Raw genomic sequence first — 15,044 nt, forward strand, 5'->3', positions numbered from 1 at the left:
CCTTCTATTCTGAATGACAGTCTTGCTGGGTAAAGTATTTTTGGCTGCATATTTTTCCCATTTAGCACTTTGAATCTATTATGCCAGTCCTTTCTGGCCTACCAGGTCCCTATGGACAGGTGTGCTGCCAGCCTTATGTGTCTACCCTGGTAGGTTAAGGACCTATTGTCCTGAGGTGCTTTCAAGATTTTCTCTTTATCTTTGAAATTTGCAAGCTTCAATATTGTATGTCAAAATGCTGACCTATTTTTATTGATTTTGAGGGAGAGGTCTCCATGCCTCCTCGATTTGAATGCCTATTTCTTTCCCTATATTAGGGAAATTCTCAGCTATAATTTGTTTAAATAAGTTTTCTGTCCCTTTCTCCACTCCTGATCTTCTAGGACTTCTATAATATGGATATTACTTCTCCTTATGGATCATTGGGTTCTCTCAGTCTCCCTTCATGATCTAATAGCTTTCTTTTCTTCTTCTTTTCAGCTTCCTTATTTTCCATCATTTTATCTTCTAGATCACTGATTCACTCTTCTGCTTTGTTCATCCTCATTTTCATGGCCTCCACTTGGAATTGCATCTTGGCAATAGTGTTTTTAATTTCAGCCTGACTATATTTTAGTTCTTTTATTTCTACAGTAAATGATTCTCTAGTGTCTTCTCTGCTTTTTTGAGCCCAGCTAGTAACTTCATAATCATTGTTTTAAATTCTAGTTTAGACATCTTACTTATATCCATATTGATTAAATCCCTGGCAGTGAGTACTCTCTCCCATTTTTCTTTTGCAGTGAATTTCTCCATCTCATCATTTTGTCCAGAAAAGAAAAGAAGAAAGAGAAAACGAAAACAAAAAGATCAATAACAACAGGAAAAAATAAAAACTAGATCCTGGATACATTTTTGTCTGCATGTCAAAAAAAACCCTAAATCTCAAATTAAGAAAGAAAACCATATATACATTCATATATATTTATATATGAAATACAATGAAAGGAAACAAATAAGAACATATAATGTATTTATAAAAATAAAAGTTTAAAAATTAAAAAAATTAAAAAACAGGAAAATAAGTGAATAAATACTAAAAGACTAAGGAAGAGGATCCCTGGGTGGCTCAGAGGTTTAGCGCCTGCCTCTGGCCCAGGGCGTGATCTTGGAGTCCTGGGATCAAGTCCCACATCAGGCTCCCTGCATGGAGACTGCTTCTCCCTCTGCCTGTGTCTCTGCCTCTCTCTCTGTGTCTTTCATGCATAAATAAATAAAATCTTTAAAAAAATAAAAGACTAAGGAATAATACAAAGAATGCTGTATACAATTTTCCCCAGGAGCTGAAGATTTGCATTCCTCGATCAGTAAACTTGAAGTGAGCCAGTTGATTGTCCTGGTCTTCTGGGGGAGCAGCCTGTTGTACTGATTCTCAAGTGGACTTGGCCTATTGCAAATGCACCTCCCTCGCACAGAGGAGGGCTCAGGGTAAGCGGCTCTGGACGTGATGCCCTTTTGTTCCCAAAAGGCTTTCAGCAATGATGAGTGGGATGACTATGGTGGTGCCCCACTCTGTAGCCCTGGAGCTGAAAGTTCATGCCCTCCATGCTTCAGTGAGGCCTCACAGAAAAGCAATCAATCACTCTTGTCTCTGAGTTTCAATCAGAACTCTATGTTCTCCTGCCCCATAACCAAATGTTTTTATCTCAGACACATTACTGAGTTTCAAAGCTCCAAATTTTATGGACTCCTGTGGCATGGACCCATACTGTTCTTTCCAGGGGAGAGAAGGGGGTATCACCACACTTCTGCCTTTTGCTGGAAACTGCCTAGGAAAACAGTCACACAACTGTGTAGCAGTTCACAGTTTATAGCTCTGCAGAGCAGAAAGCTGGCACCTCTGCTTGCTGTTTTTACCCAGCTTCCACATTTTTGCCTGGGAACAGTGCAACACTTAGGTGCCACCCATTCTTCTTGTGACACCAGGGAACTTGAGATTATGCTAGCACACCTGGGATTCCACTCTGCTTCATCACCTGAGCACCTTTGAGGCCAGGATGTCCCCCACTGTAGCAGACTTCTAAAGTTCTGGGGATGCCTGGGTGGCCCAGCAGTTGAGTGTCTGCCTTTGGCTCAGGGCATGATCCCAGGGTCTGGGGATACAGTCCCACATCGGGCTCCCTGCGAGGAGCCTGATTCTCCCTCTGCCTGTGTTTCTGCCTCTCTCCCTGTGTCTCTCATGAATAAATAAATAAAAATCTTAAAAGTTCCGATTATGCACTCCACAACTTATAATACTTTGCGGTAGCCTTCTTAAGCAGGCTTTCTCCTCTACACAGTATCCTCAGCTATATCAACCTAGATTCAAGCCTCCACATCTCGTACCTTCCAAAAGATAGTCATTTTTCTACATGTAGACTTGCAGCATTTCTTTTCTCAGATCTCCAATTGATTTCTCAGGTGTTCAGAGTGATTGGATAACTATCTGGAAGTATTTGAGGGATGAGACAAACATAGGGTCCCCCTACTCCTCCACCATCTTAACACTTCTCCCATTTTTTAAAGATTGATTGATTGATTGATTGATTGATTTTAGAGAGAAAGAGAGCACACGTGAGAGGGGTTGGGAGAGGGAGAGATCATTTTAAGCCAACTAAATGCTGAGAGCAGAGCCTGACATGGGTATTGACCTCATGAACCTGAGATCACAAGAGTTGTATGCTTAACCAGTTGTGCCACCCAGGAACCCCTCCCATTTTTAATTTTTTAAGCCTCACTTTCTGGATCAGTTCAATAGGGATAATAATGCCTATACTGAATAGTTCTTGTGAAGATTAGAGATGTTTTACATAAAGCGTCTGGCACATAGTAGGTGTCCAACACAAAGTATTAGTTATTATGTTAGAGTATTATAGCTCATCTTCATCCTTGCCTTCTTCCAATCTACCTTCCACATGGTTTCCAAAGCAATCAATCTGTCTAAAATGCAAATCTATGCCATTCTCCTGTAATAAACTCTTTAATGGATCCCTATCACTTTTATGCCAATGTAGCATTCCTCTCCACCTGAGGTCACTTCTCTGCACTTTATTCTATGGTCTGGTCATACTTAACTTCCTTTCATTTCTTTAGTGTATTATTTCCACCCCACACACACACACACTTCATCCCCCTCAACTTTATATTTGCTGTACTTTCCCTCTCTGAAACATTTCTTTCCTATATTTTAGTCTAATTTATTTCTACACATCGTTTATATCTCTATTTAAAAGCAATTTCCTCTGGAGCTCTATCAGTTAAGCATCAGACTCTTGATTTTGGCTCAGATCATGACCTCAGGATTGTGAGATCAAGCCCTGCATCAGGCTCTGTGCTCAGCAGACAGTCTCCTTGAGATTCTCTCTCCCTCTCCACCTCCTCCCTCACACACTCTCTCTTTCTCTTAAAAAAAAAAAGATTTCTTCTGAAATTCTTTGTGGATATTCCCCCACAGACTCCCTTCATTATCCCTGCTAGCTGCTTCCATAGCACTCTGTAACTCCCTGATTTTTAAAAAAGATTCTATTTGTTTATTCATGAGAGACACAAAGAGAAAGAGAGACAGAGACATAGGCAGAAGGAGAAGCAGGCTCCATGAGGAAAGCCTGATGTGGGACTCGATTTTGGGACTCTGGGATCATGTCCTGAGCCAAAGGCAGATGCTCAACCACTGAGCCACCCAGGCGTCCCTAGCTCCCTGATCTTATTCTATGTTATCATTATGGTTTAATTGTTTTTCCCACTAGAATGTAAGTTATGTGAGGGCAAAGACCACATCTATTTTTGCTCACCACTTTATTCCTAGTACCCAGAATATTGTTTAGATCTCATTAAGCCCTCTAGAAGTGGTTTTTGGAAGAATAAATAAATGAAAGCTCTAACAAGAGATATGAATTTTCTGATGCATGACGTCAATTCATGAACACCTATGTTTGTGCATGCTATTTCCTCTGCCTGGAATACCCTCCTATACCTTACCTCATCCTTCAGCTGCTTAATAATTACCTATACCTCCTTCAAGATTCAAGATACAGGATTAATTGGCTCCTTTATACAACTTTCCTTGCCTCTGTATAATTATGGATGATCCTTACCCTGTGACTCCATCACATTTTGCACCTCCTTCAGTTTAAGGGCTTATTGTGCAGCTATATGTATACAATGTCTGCTTTAACTACTAGACTGTAAGGTCATTAAAAGCATAAGCTGTATCTTCTTTATCTCTGTAGCTCAGCACACATCCCAAAGCTTTAAACATAATAAGCACTCATAAATGTGTTGAATGAATAAATAAAATCTAATTAAATCTAATTTGGATATTAGATTTAAAATCTAATAAAATGGGATAAAATCTAAATCAAATGAGTACTTATCCCTCCTACTCAAATAATCAGTGTAACTTGCTTTTACTGCGTTATATATTATGGGCATTTATGTACAATATATATAAAGAGCAATACAATGACTATATTTACCTATATCTTCATCAATAAATGTCATTAATAGAAATGAGCTTTTCCTATATATCCATGTATGGAAAAAAATGTAAAACACTTACTGAGCTTTTATATCATCCTAATCTGGGCTCTGTTCATCTCCTCTGTACTGTTTTAATTTTAGTATGTGTGTTGCTGAAGCAAGCACCAGGTAATGAGCTTTGGCCTGCATTTTTATGTTTGTTCCGAGGTTCCAAGAGGAGGTTTCATTCTAAACTGTCCTAGTTACATAGCTATGCAATCCTTGGTCAGATTTTTCTAAGAAGCTGACCTTCGGTAGCTTTCCATGAAATCTAGGTAAGATTTCCAGGGTCAAAATAATAATAATAATGTTATAGAATAACACTTTCCAAAAAAATTCAAAGTGTTCTTTTAGGCCTTATCTAATTCATACTTTTCATCTGTCTGTAAGACAGGCAGTAGCTACATTATTATCAGAATAAGAAAGTAGATAATTTGTGTCTTGAAAAAGTCACTAAATGAATAAATTGTGGGGCCATGAATAGAGCCAAGCTTTAATATTTTCAGTTTTGAACCTAGGTCTTCCTCCAGACCCACCTTCCTGGATCCATAGTGAATCATCTACTATGTAAGGGAACCAATGACTTTATCATGCTTCTGAATTTCTGTGTTTCTTTTATTCTGTACTTCAAAATAAACACATCCCACATAGAATCCTATTTTATCAAACTCCACTTTTTTATCCAATTCAGAATAGAATGAAGGACTCGATGGTCATCTTCTTCCCATTCATCTAACTTTATTATCAGGTGACTAATCCTTTGATCTGCTTCATCTTCTGTACTCCTCAATCTTCATATTTCATCATTTTTCTATCTTCTTCATATTTCAACATTCCCACTCTCCATTCTTTCTTCTTTTCTACTCCTCCTCCAAAACTCAAACCTATCATTGATCCTTTTTCTTTTATTATTCACTCGTTCCACCGTCCTGTTCTCATTCACTCTCTATTCTTTTTCTTCAATCTTCCTGCTCATCACTTTCTCTTCATTTTCTGTTTTTTTAAATTTTATTTAAGGGAAGGAGGGAGAGAATAAGAATAAGAACAAGAGGAAGGGCAGAGGGAGAAGGAGAAGCAGACTCCCTGCTGAGCAGGGAGCCTGACACAGGGCTCAATTTCATGACCTGAGCCAAAGGCAGACATTTAACCAATTGAGACACCCAGGCACCCCTTTGTCTTCATTTTCTTATTTCTTTTTGCCCATTCATATCTAATAATCATCCTTATCCATCTGTCCAACTACCTCATTCCACAATCCCCTCCTCTGTTTATGTATACTCTGCTTCATTCTTTCAATAACTTTGCACACTCCCATCTCTTCTTCAAACTCTTTTGTGCACTTTGTTACAAGTATGTCTCTCTTATATCTCTCCACTTATGCCCCCAATTCTCCTTCATACATTATCTATTCATACTTCTACTCTGTCCCACCCTCCCTATCTCCTTTTCCATTTTTATCTAACCTCATATCCTTTCATGCAGTGTGGAGAAGAGACGTCCCTCTTCCTTTAAAACTTTCAAGATACTTTTGATACCATTCCACTTACAGTTTTCTCTGGCAACCTGATGTCAGTAGAACTCCATTTCTACTATATCTTCAATCTTTCTCTTTCTGCTATCTCATGAAAAAGTGCCAGTATCTGCATTCAAAAAAAGCAACTATTTTTTTACTTCTGAATGTATCTATTATATATTCATCATTTCATTTTTAAACAAGACTCAGAAAGTATTGTTTAGTATTTTCACTACTATGTCAACTCCTAAAAACTCACCACTGCACTAAATACTACATTGAAACTGTGCATGTGAAAAATACCAATGTTTTCCATGTTGCCAAAACTAATATATTTAATTCTCTATATTACTTGATCTCTTTGTAATAATCAACAATGCTGTAAAAATGTACAAATAATGGCGAATATCACGAACTTGCAGCCAAACTTGTAGAGTATGAATGCTGGCTCAACCATTTACTCCTAAGGGATCTTAAAATTTTTTCTTATCTACCTGTGTCTCAGTTTCCTCATCTGAAAAGTGAGAATAATAGTACCTATCTTACCTATCATTCTATTTACAGAGTTGTTAGCTTACAAAAGTGAAGGGATAAGAACAGTGCATGGCACATTATAAATACTATATTGACGTTAACTATTATATTTATGCTATTACTGGTGTTATTATTATTATTATTATTTTAAAGATGCTTTCTCTCTTTTTTTTTAATTTATTTTTTATTTATTTATGATAGTCACAGAGAGAGAGAGAGAGGCAGAGACACAGGCAGAGGGGGAAGCAGGCTCCATGCCCTGGGAGCCCAATGTGGGATTCGATCCTGGGTCTCCAGGATCGCTCCCTGGGCCAAAGGCAGGCGCCAAACCGCTGCGCCACCCAGGGAATCCCTGTTGTTATTATTATTGATCAATGTCAGCTTTTTTTTGAAACCTTTTACTCTTTGATATAATTTCAGTCAAAATGGGTCAGGTTAGTATGCACTAACAAAAAAAAATCCCAAAATCTCAGTGTCCTCAAACAACAAAGATTTATTTCTCACTAATACTATTTGTCTATCTCAGGTTGTAGAGAGGGGCACTATCTTCTGTGTCATCTTCAATAGGGGCACAGAATGATAAAGCCAAGGACATCTGGCATAATGTTACTCACTGTGGTCAGGAACATGAAAAAATATGTACTACTCTTAAAAGCTTCCCAACATCCCTCAGAACTGATACATGTTATTTCTAGTTACATTTGGTTAGCCAAAGTCATTACACATGCCTAACTTCAAGGCTTTATGGAAGTACAATACTACCATGTACACAGAAGAACATAAATTAGAATACTGAAAAGTAGCAGTACTGACTATCAAACTTAGCTTCCAAGATACTGCACACTAGAGGTTCTATCAACACCTTTCTTAATTTTTCTTCTTGGTCTCCTTCACAGGTTCCTCTTTCTCACCTTCTGCCTTAATGATATGATACTACACGATTGGATCCTTGGCATGATTTTCTTCTCACTCTGTATACTTTCCTGAAATGATCACATCCAATCCCATGGTCATCCCAATATACTAACAATACCAAACTTTACATCTGTAGCTCATATCATCTCCTGATCTTAAGATTTGTATATCCAAATGCTATTAGACTTCTATCCCTGGATAACTACAATCTTGTAAGGCTTATCTTGCCCAAAATTAACCTTGCAGATTTATCCTATCTAAATTTCTCCTAACTTTTATATGATCTGCCCCAGTTTGTAGCACCATCTTTCATCCATGTTATTTGGATACTTGACTACCTTGACTCCTATACCTCCTGTCATTCTAACAATGGCTCTTTTTACCATTTCTTCAGCGTCTCTCTCCTTCTCCATCTTAATCCACTGCTCTGAATTAGAACTTTACCACTCTGCCTAGACTATTTAAGCTTTCTGCTAACCAGTTTCCATAATTCCAGTTTTGCTCCTTTCATTTTTTTTCATTTGTTGTTTTTGAAGTTTGATTTGCCAACATATAGTATGACACCCAGTGCTCATCCCATCAAGTACTCTGTTCCTTTCAAATACATGCTTTATACAGTAACTGGAAAGCCATATATAAAATAAAAAACTGACCACCTCATTCTCTTGCTTCTATTGAAGGAAACAATTCCAATTTCTTACAACTGCTCACTTGTTTTTCTCTGCCTAGAATGTACTTCCTGTCTTTTCTCCACTTTACACCTATAATTATTTTGAATACATTCTACTTACTGAATAGTACCAAAATGAATGCTAATACTAATAATCAAGTGTCTATACACACACACATATGTAAGTATGTATGATCTGGAAAGAGATCAATAAAATATATGTGTTAATTTTATTGACCCTTTCTGCAGATTACTCTTCCCTTCTTTTCACCCATTTCTATTCACTTTCTTTTCTCCATCATTATCTCCTCTATTCTCCTTTCTCCTCTAGTTTCTCAGCTCCTCCTGTCTAATTCAATTTTTCTCCAAGTATCCATTTGCTATCCATTCTTCTTTGCCTATCCTCTTATCTACCAAATTCTTTCAGAAAAAAACACTAATAAACAGCAAATTTAATATAATGAAAGACTAGCATATGGACAAGGACACTCCATGTATTCACCACATATTTCAGTTTCATTGTACAAAATAACAAATACTCAAATTTAAAACAGCCACAGAATATGCACTGAAAAATCACATTTCTCCATTCAATAATATGAATTCAGTTACTTAAAACTGATACTCATTCATGTATGAGGGAGCTTCAGGCTAACTGTCAGTACAGGAGCTAGCAAAAACATAAAACAAGAACCAAGGACTTTTTTTGGTGTTGGAGCAAAGAATATTATGGAACTGGAAATGTTTTTAAAGTCATTATTTAAAAAATAATAATAAAGTCATTATTTTTGAAAGCAAAATTATATGTAATACATATAATTGTGTATGTGTGTATATATGTGTATATATGTATATGAATGATTTTATTTATTTTAAAGATTATTTATTTTAGAGAGAGAATACAAGAGGAGGGAAAATCTCAAGCAGACTCCCTACTGAGTACAGAACTTGATGCATGATTCCATCTCATGACCCTGAGATACTGACCTGAGCCAAAACCAAGAATTGGATGCTTAACTGACTGAGCCACCCAGGTGCCCTTGTATATAAATGATATTTATAGGAAACATTCTGGGGCGCCTGGGTGGGCGGCTCAGTTGGCTAAGTGGCTGCCTTCAACTCAGGTCATGATCTCAGGGTCCTGGGATTGAGGCCCGTGTTGGGCTCCCTGCTCAGCAGGGAGTCTGCTTCTCCCTCTGCCCCCTGCCCTGCTTGTCCACTCTCTTTCTCTACCTTCCTCTCTCTCAAATAAGTAAATAAAATCTTAAAAATAGATGAATGAATGAATGAATGAATGAATGAATGAATGAAACATTGTTAGGTTGCTTGGAAACCTCATTTACATCAAACTCCTCAGCATTCCCAGGCAATGTGGCATAAAAGATGTGTTGCTGTAATTTTGGATATATATATATAACATTGTATGCTTCAGAAAATATCCATCATTATCTCATTTGATTCTCACAATTCTACATCACAGGGGAAGTTTGTTGCTGCAGTTAAATAGCTTATTTTGTCACAGTGTTCTGCCTGTGTATACAGCTATGAGTCTATATTTAAGGGTCCTTGAATATGTATGTTTATGTGTCGGTCCATATGTGTCTCTGCATATGCATACATTTTATACATCATGAACATACATCTCTGTGTGTCTGAGAATGTTCATATGTTCAATTCTTTATTTATTTGTATATCTATATGTCTGTGAACATGTGTACCTACAAATATGTTAAGAACTATATACCTACATGTGCTTTTCTAATCTGTAAACTTGATAGAACTTTGTTTTTTTTTATAGAACTTTCAATAGATAGCCTAAAACACTGCTTTCAAGTCCAATCCTACCCCTCACCACACCCCCCGTATACTTTAGATGGGAGGTACCACTCTCTGACCTCATTGTGTAGAGGAGGGTTCCATTGTCCACCAGTCTGAGCAGCTTGTTAGGTGTGGTCATGTTATGGGCTACTGATTTCTTGCCATTGTGAAAGAAGGTGTCAGGGGTCCAGATCTTACTAGCCAGGAGATTGTTCAGTGGAAGAATCTTCATGGGTCCATCAAATTTTAGTCTTTCATCATGCCATGTCTGTCGAAAAAATACATCAATGGTGTACTCCTACAGACAAAAAGAGAGAACAATGTTTGAACAGAGTTCTGGTGCACACAATGCACTTAGCAAATATTAATCACCTTGCAATACAATATTTCCTCCAATGCACAGAAGCAGCAGTCTATTAATAGTACTTACTGGTAAGTTTGGCAAATGATTATGATTGAAAAATAAAGCTATGGTGATCAATAAGTATGAAAATATTACATCTGACAAGATTTTGTTAGGGAGGTCGTTACCAACACTGCCATGGGCATCATACAAGCTGACCATAAGACTCTGCCTTATGAAAAGGCAAGAGCTCCCTTCTCTGTTCAATGGCATCTCTAATAATAACAAATTCTTTACCTCATCTCTTTTACTAAATGATCCCATATGAATATCAAAGGCCAATATAACAATCATCATAAAACCAAAACCTTAAACTTTAAAACACATTTGAGTCTCACGAAAATGATACATCTGATGAGTTTATATTTTATTATCTTCAATAAATAAGGAATGCTTACCTATAAATAAAAACAAATAGAAAATGGTAAATAGAATAACAAAAAATCATAAAATAGATAAAAATTGCTAAGAAGCATGCACAAAAAATTTCAAAATTGCTGTTAATCTAAACATAAAATAACAATAAATGTTTCAGGTTTTGGTGACAGCAGACTAAATTGCTTGACTGTATCTTCTTGTAGCTATTAATTATAAAATTAAAACATAAAAGGAGAAGGGGAGAAGAAGGGAGGAAGAATCTATTAAAAGCAATGGGGTGCAACTAAAAGCAGACAAAAACTTGAGGAAAGTTTACTCCTGAAAGATGGCAGCAGCAGTGGGTGCTCCCCCAAATCTAGAATTCCCATGGCAGATACCACAGTTTTACTGGCTCAAGCTGGCAGATAATCTGGAGATTTAGGGGTGGTACTCCTGGAAGTAAGACAGTGACAGAAGGGATGGGACCTCAAAGATATATAGATATATACCCTGCCCCAAATTTTGGCTATTACACTATACACACATGAGCAAGACTTGGGGACTCTGTTAAAAAAAAGGCAGCCAGAAACTATAGGGGAATCTTCCACAAAATGACAGATGACAAAACTGTGCTGAGTAATGCTGGTAAGTTTAGCAGAAATTAGAAAATGTATTGGCTTATTATCTCAGAGGATAGACCCCAAGCCTGGTCAAAGGGCTGAAAATTCATGACAAGGCCCTGGAAGGATGAGAGCCACTGAGAGGGTGAGTCCCCAAATCTGAGTGCAAATCCTGCCCAAATCTCTGACCACTAAACTACACAAGGCATAGGGGACACTTCTAGGTATCCAGGTAAACTAAAGAAGTAGCCTAAAATCCTATGCCTTAAAAATCCCTTAATGGCTTTTACTCATAATATAAAATAAGTTTAAATATCCTTCCCATACTTAAAAAGTATGACCCTTCTCTTCTCTGAGCTCTTCTCCAACCATTCTGTCCTCTAACAATTTGCCAGTCTGGGTTTTCTCTTTCTCTAGCATACCAAGTACATTACTGACTAAGGACTAGAATAGTCTATAAATATCATCTAACTTGGGACACATTCAAAGTCAGAAGAGTTTTTATCAAAAATTACACCAGGACAAGAGGTGTAAACCAGGACTGTGCCAGGTAAAAAGCTGGAACTAGACCCCTACCTAAAACCAAGACCCTGAATGGCTCTAACTTCAGCAAAAGAGAGTTAGATAAAATGAACTAGACAAAACCAATTTACAACATGAAAATTCAAAAAGGAAACTTGTCTATTGAAGCATAGATTCAGAATGGAGAGAGGTTTAAGGAAAGCATTTCTACTGAGATTTAGCAACCTTAAGTCCAAACTTATATGGGATTATTGATGTTTAAATGCACAGTATCTGCCTGGTTTTGAGCTTACAAACTGAGAAATTAACACATGTATTTGCCTCAAAGTGGGGATGCCTCTATATTGACTTGCAAAAGCAAACACAAAAACACTCCGGGGGGGATCCCTGGGTGGCTCAGCAGTGTAGCCCCTGCCTTTGGGCCAGGGCGTGATCCTGGGGTCCCAGGATCAAGTCCTGCATGGGGCTCCCTGCATGGAGCCTGCTTCTCCCTCTGCCTGTCTCTGTCTCTCTGTCTCTGTCTGTCTGTCTCTCTCTCATGAACAAATTAAAAAAAAAAATCTAAAAAACAAAACGAGAAAACATTTCTGGAAGGACATGACCATAAATAAATGCTTGCTAAAATAAGCTTACAATGCACAACAGAACATCTAAGGAAATGGTTATGAGAGAGAGTTAGCTGATACAACATGTAACTGAATTAGACACCTCCTTCACATAACAGAATACTCAAATAGATACTATAAAAGAAATATAATTAAAATGATAAAGGTTCCAAAGGATGGATTAAGAATATTGAAAATAAAAACTCAATGGATATGTTACATACAAGGTTACACATCAATGAAGATAAATTAGAAAACTGGAAATGCTTTTGAAGAAAAATGGCTCAGTGCACATTTCAGACAGATAAATGATGAAAAACACACATGAAAGAAAGGTATAGTACCAGGAGGATAAAATGAAAAGGTTCAGCATAATCTAATAAAATTCGAAAGTTAGAGAATAGAGAAAATGAGTGAGAAACAATATTTGAAGGACTAATAGATGAAGGTTTCTTAAAATTGCTAAAATATATGCATCCCTAGCTTTGAGGCCCATAATGAGTTACAATCTCAATATATAAAATAGACCCAAGCCAACACATAGTGGATTTGAAGAATATCAAAGAAGAGATCTTAAAAATGGTAAAATAGAAAAGGCATATTACCTACAAAGAAATAACAATTTCACTGATAGAAGACTTCATGAAAACAGTAACAGAAACCAAAAGAATTATATAGCCAACAAGATTATCATTTAAGAGCAAGGCCAAATATAGATAATTTTTTTATGAAAGAAGTAACATAGTTTCATGGCTACATCAATCACAGCATTCAGATCTTATTCAGAAGTAATCATATCAAAGAAGCAATATTCTATCATAAACACTAATTCCCCTTTCCCTTGTATTATTTTTCTTCATGCATTATTTTGTTAGCACTGATAAAATATATTTTTATTTGGTTACTATTTTTCTTTTTTGGGGGGGGGATTACTATTTCTTTCATTTCACTAGCCTGGAAGCTTCATGAGAGCTGAGACTTTGGTTTATTTGCTACTATAACTCTAGCACCTGGCATACAATAGGTGCTCCATAAACATTTTTTAAATTTTATTTTAATGCCACTAGGGTTAACATACAGTGTTATATTAGTTTCAGGTATACAATATAGTGATTCAGCAATTCCATACATCGCCCAGTGCTTATCATGACAAGTGCACTCAATCCCCATCACCTATTTCACCCATTCCTCACCTACCTCCCCCCTCAGGTAACCATCAGTTTCTTCTCTATAGTTAAGAGCCTGTCTCTTGGTTTCTCTCTCTCTCCTTCCCCTTTGTTCCTTTCTTTTGTTTCTTCAATTTCACATTTGAGTGAGATCATATAGTATTTGTCTTTCTCGGACTTATTTTACTTAGCAGTATATTCTCCACCTTGCACATGGCAAGAGCTCACTCATTTTATGGGTAAATAGTATTCCATTGTGTATATATACCACATCTTCCGTATCCATTCATGTATCAGTGGACACTTGAGCTGCTTCCATAGTTCAACTATTGTAAATAATGCTGCCATAAACATAGGGGTGCGTGTATCACTTCAAATTAATATTTTTGCATTTGGGGGTAAAAACCTAGTAGTGTGATTACTGAATTGTAGCATAGTTTTATTTTCAACTTTTTGAGGAACTTCCATACTGTTTTCCATAGTGGCTGCACCAGTTTGCGTTCTGACCAACAGTGCAGGAAAGTTCATTTTTCTCCACTTCCTTGCCAACACTTGTTTATGGTTTTGATTATAGCCATTCTGACAGGTGTGTAAGTGACATCTCACTGTAGTTTCAATTTGCATTTCCCTGATGTTAAATGATAATGAACATTTTTTCATGTGTCTGTTGGCCATCTGGATGTCTTCTTTGGAGAAATGTCTGTTCATGTCTTTGGCCCACTTGTTAATTGGATTATCTGTTTTTTGGGGTGTTAAATTGTATCAGTTCTTTACATATTTTGATTATTAACCTTTATTGGATTGTCATTTGCAAATACCTTCTCCCATTTAGTAGGTTGCCTTTTACTTTTGTTGGTTGTTGCCTTTGCTGTGCATAAATTTTATATTTTGATGTAATCCTAATAGTTTATTTTTGCTTTCGTTTCCTTTGCCTCAGAAGACATATCTAGAAAAATGTTGCTATGGCTAATGTCAGAGACATCACTGCTTGAGCACTCTTCTAGAATTCTTATGGTTTTAGGTCTCACACTCAAGTCTTTAATTCATTTTGAATTCATTTTTGTGCATGGCAAAAGAAAGTGGTCCAGTTTTCTCAACACTATTTGCTGAAGAAACTGTCTTTTTCTCATTGGATATTCTTGCCTTCTTTGTTGATTAGTTGACCATATAATTGTGAGTTTATTTCCGGGTTTTCTATTCCGTTCTACTGATCTATGTGTCTATTTATGTGCCACTACCACACTGTTTTGATTACTACAGCTTTGTGATAGAACTTGAAATCTGTAATTGTGATACTTCCTATTTTGCTTCTCTTTTTCAAAATTGCTTGGGCTATTGGTGTCTTTTGTGGTTCCATATAAATGTTAGGATTGTTTGTTCTAGTT

The 15,044-nt window shown here is 36.9% G+C and overlaps 1 protein-coding gene and 1 non-coding gene across 5 annotated transcripts in view; both read right to left on the reverse strand.

Moving 5' to 3' along the window:
- The window catches only part of GABRA3 (gamma-aminobutyric acid type A receptor subunit alpha3), a 323,693-nt gene that overhangs the window by 88,412 nt on the left and 220,237 nt on the right, over window positions 1-15,044 (reverse strand). For all 4 annotated transcript variants that reach the window (XM_055338646.1, XM_055338645.1, XM_055338644.1 and 1 more), the window contains exon 5: window positions 10,064-10,284. In XM_055338646.1, the coding sequence (XP_055194621.1) occupies window positions 10,064-10,284 (221 nt within the window). The remainder of the gene's footprint in view (window positions 1-10,063; window positions 10,285-15,044) is intronic.
- Window positions 4,558-4,662, reverse strand: LOC129518966 (U6 spliceosomal RNA). Its single transcript, XR_008666298.1, has one exon. It is a non-coding gene; the product is annotated as a U6 spliceosomal RNA (small nuclear RNA).

The sequence above is a fragment of the Nyctereutes procyonoides genome, unplaced genomic scaffold (assembly GCF_905146905.1).
Source record: "Nyctereutes procyonoides isolate TBG_1078 unplaced genomic scaffold, NYPRO_anot_genome, whole genome shotgun sequence".
In the NCBI taxonomy this organism is placed as follows: Eukaryota; Metazoa; Chordata; class Mammalia; order Carnivora; family Canidae; genus Nyctereutes; species Nyctereutes procyonoides.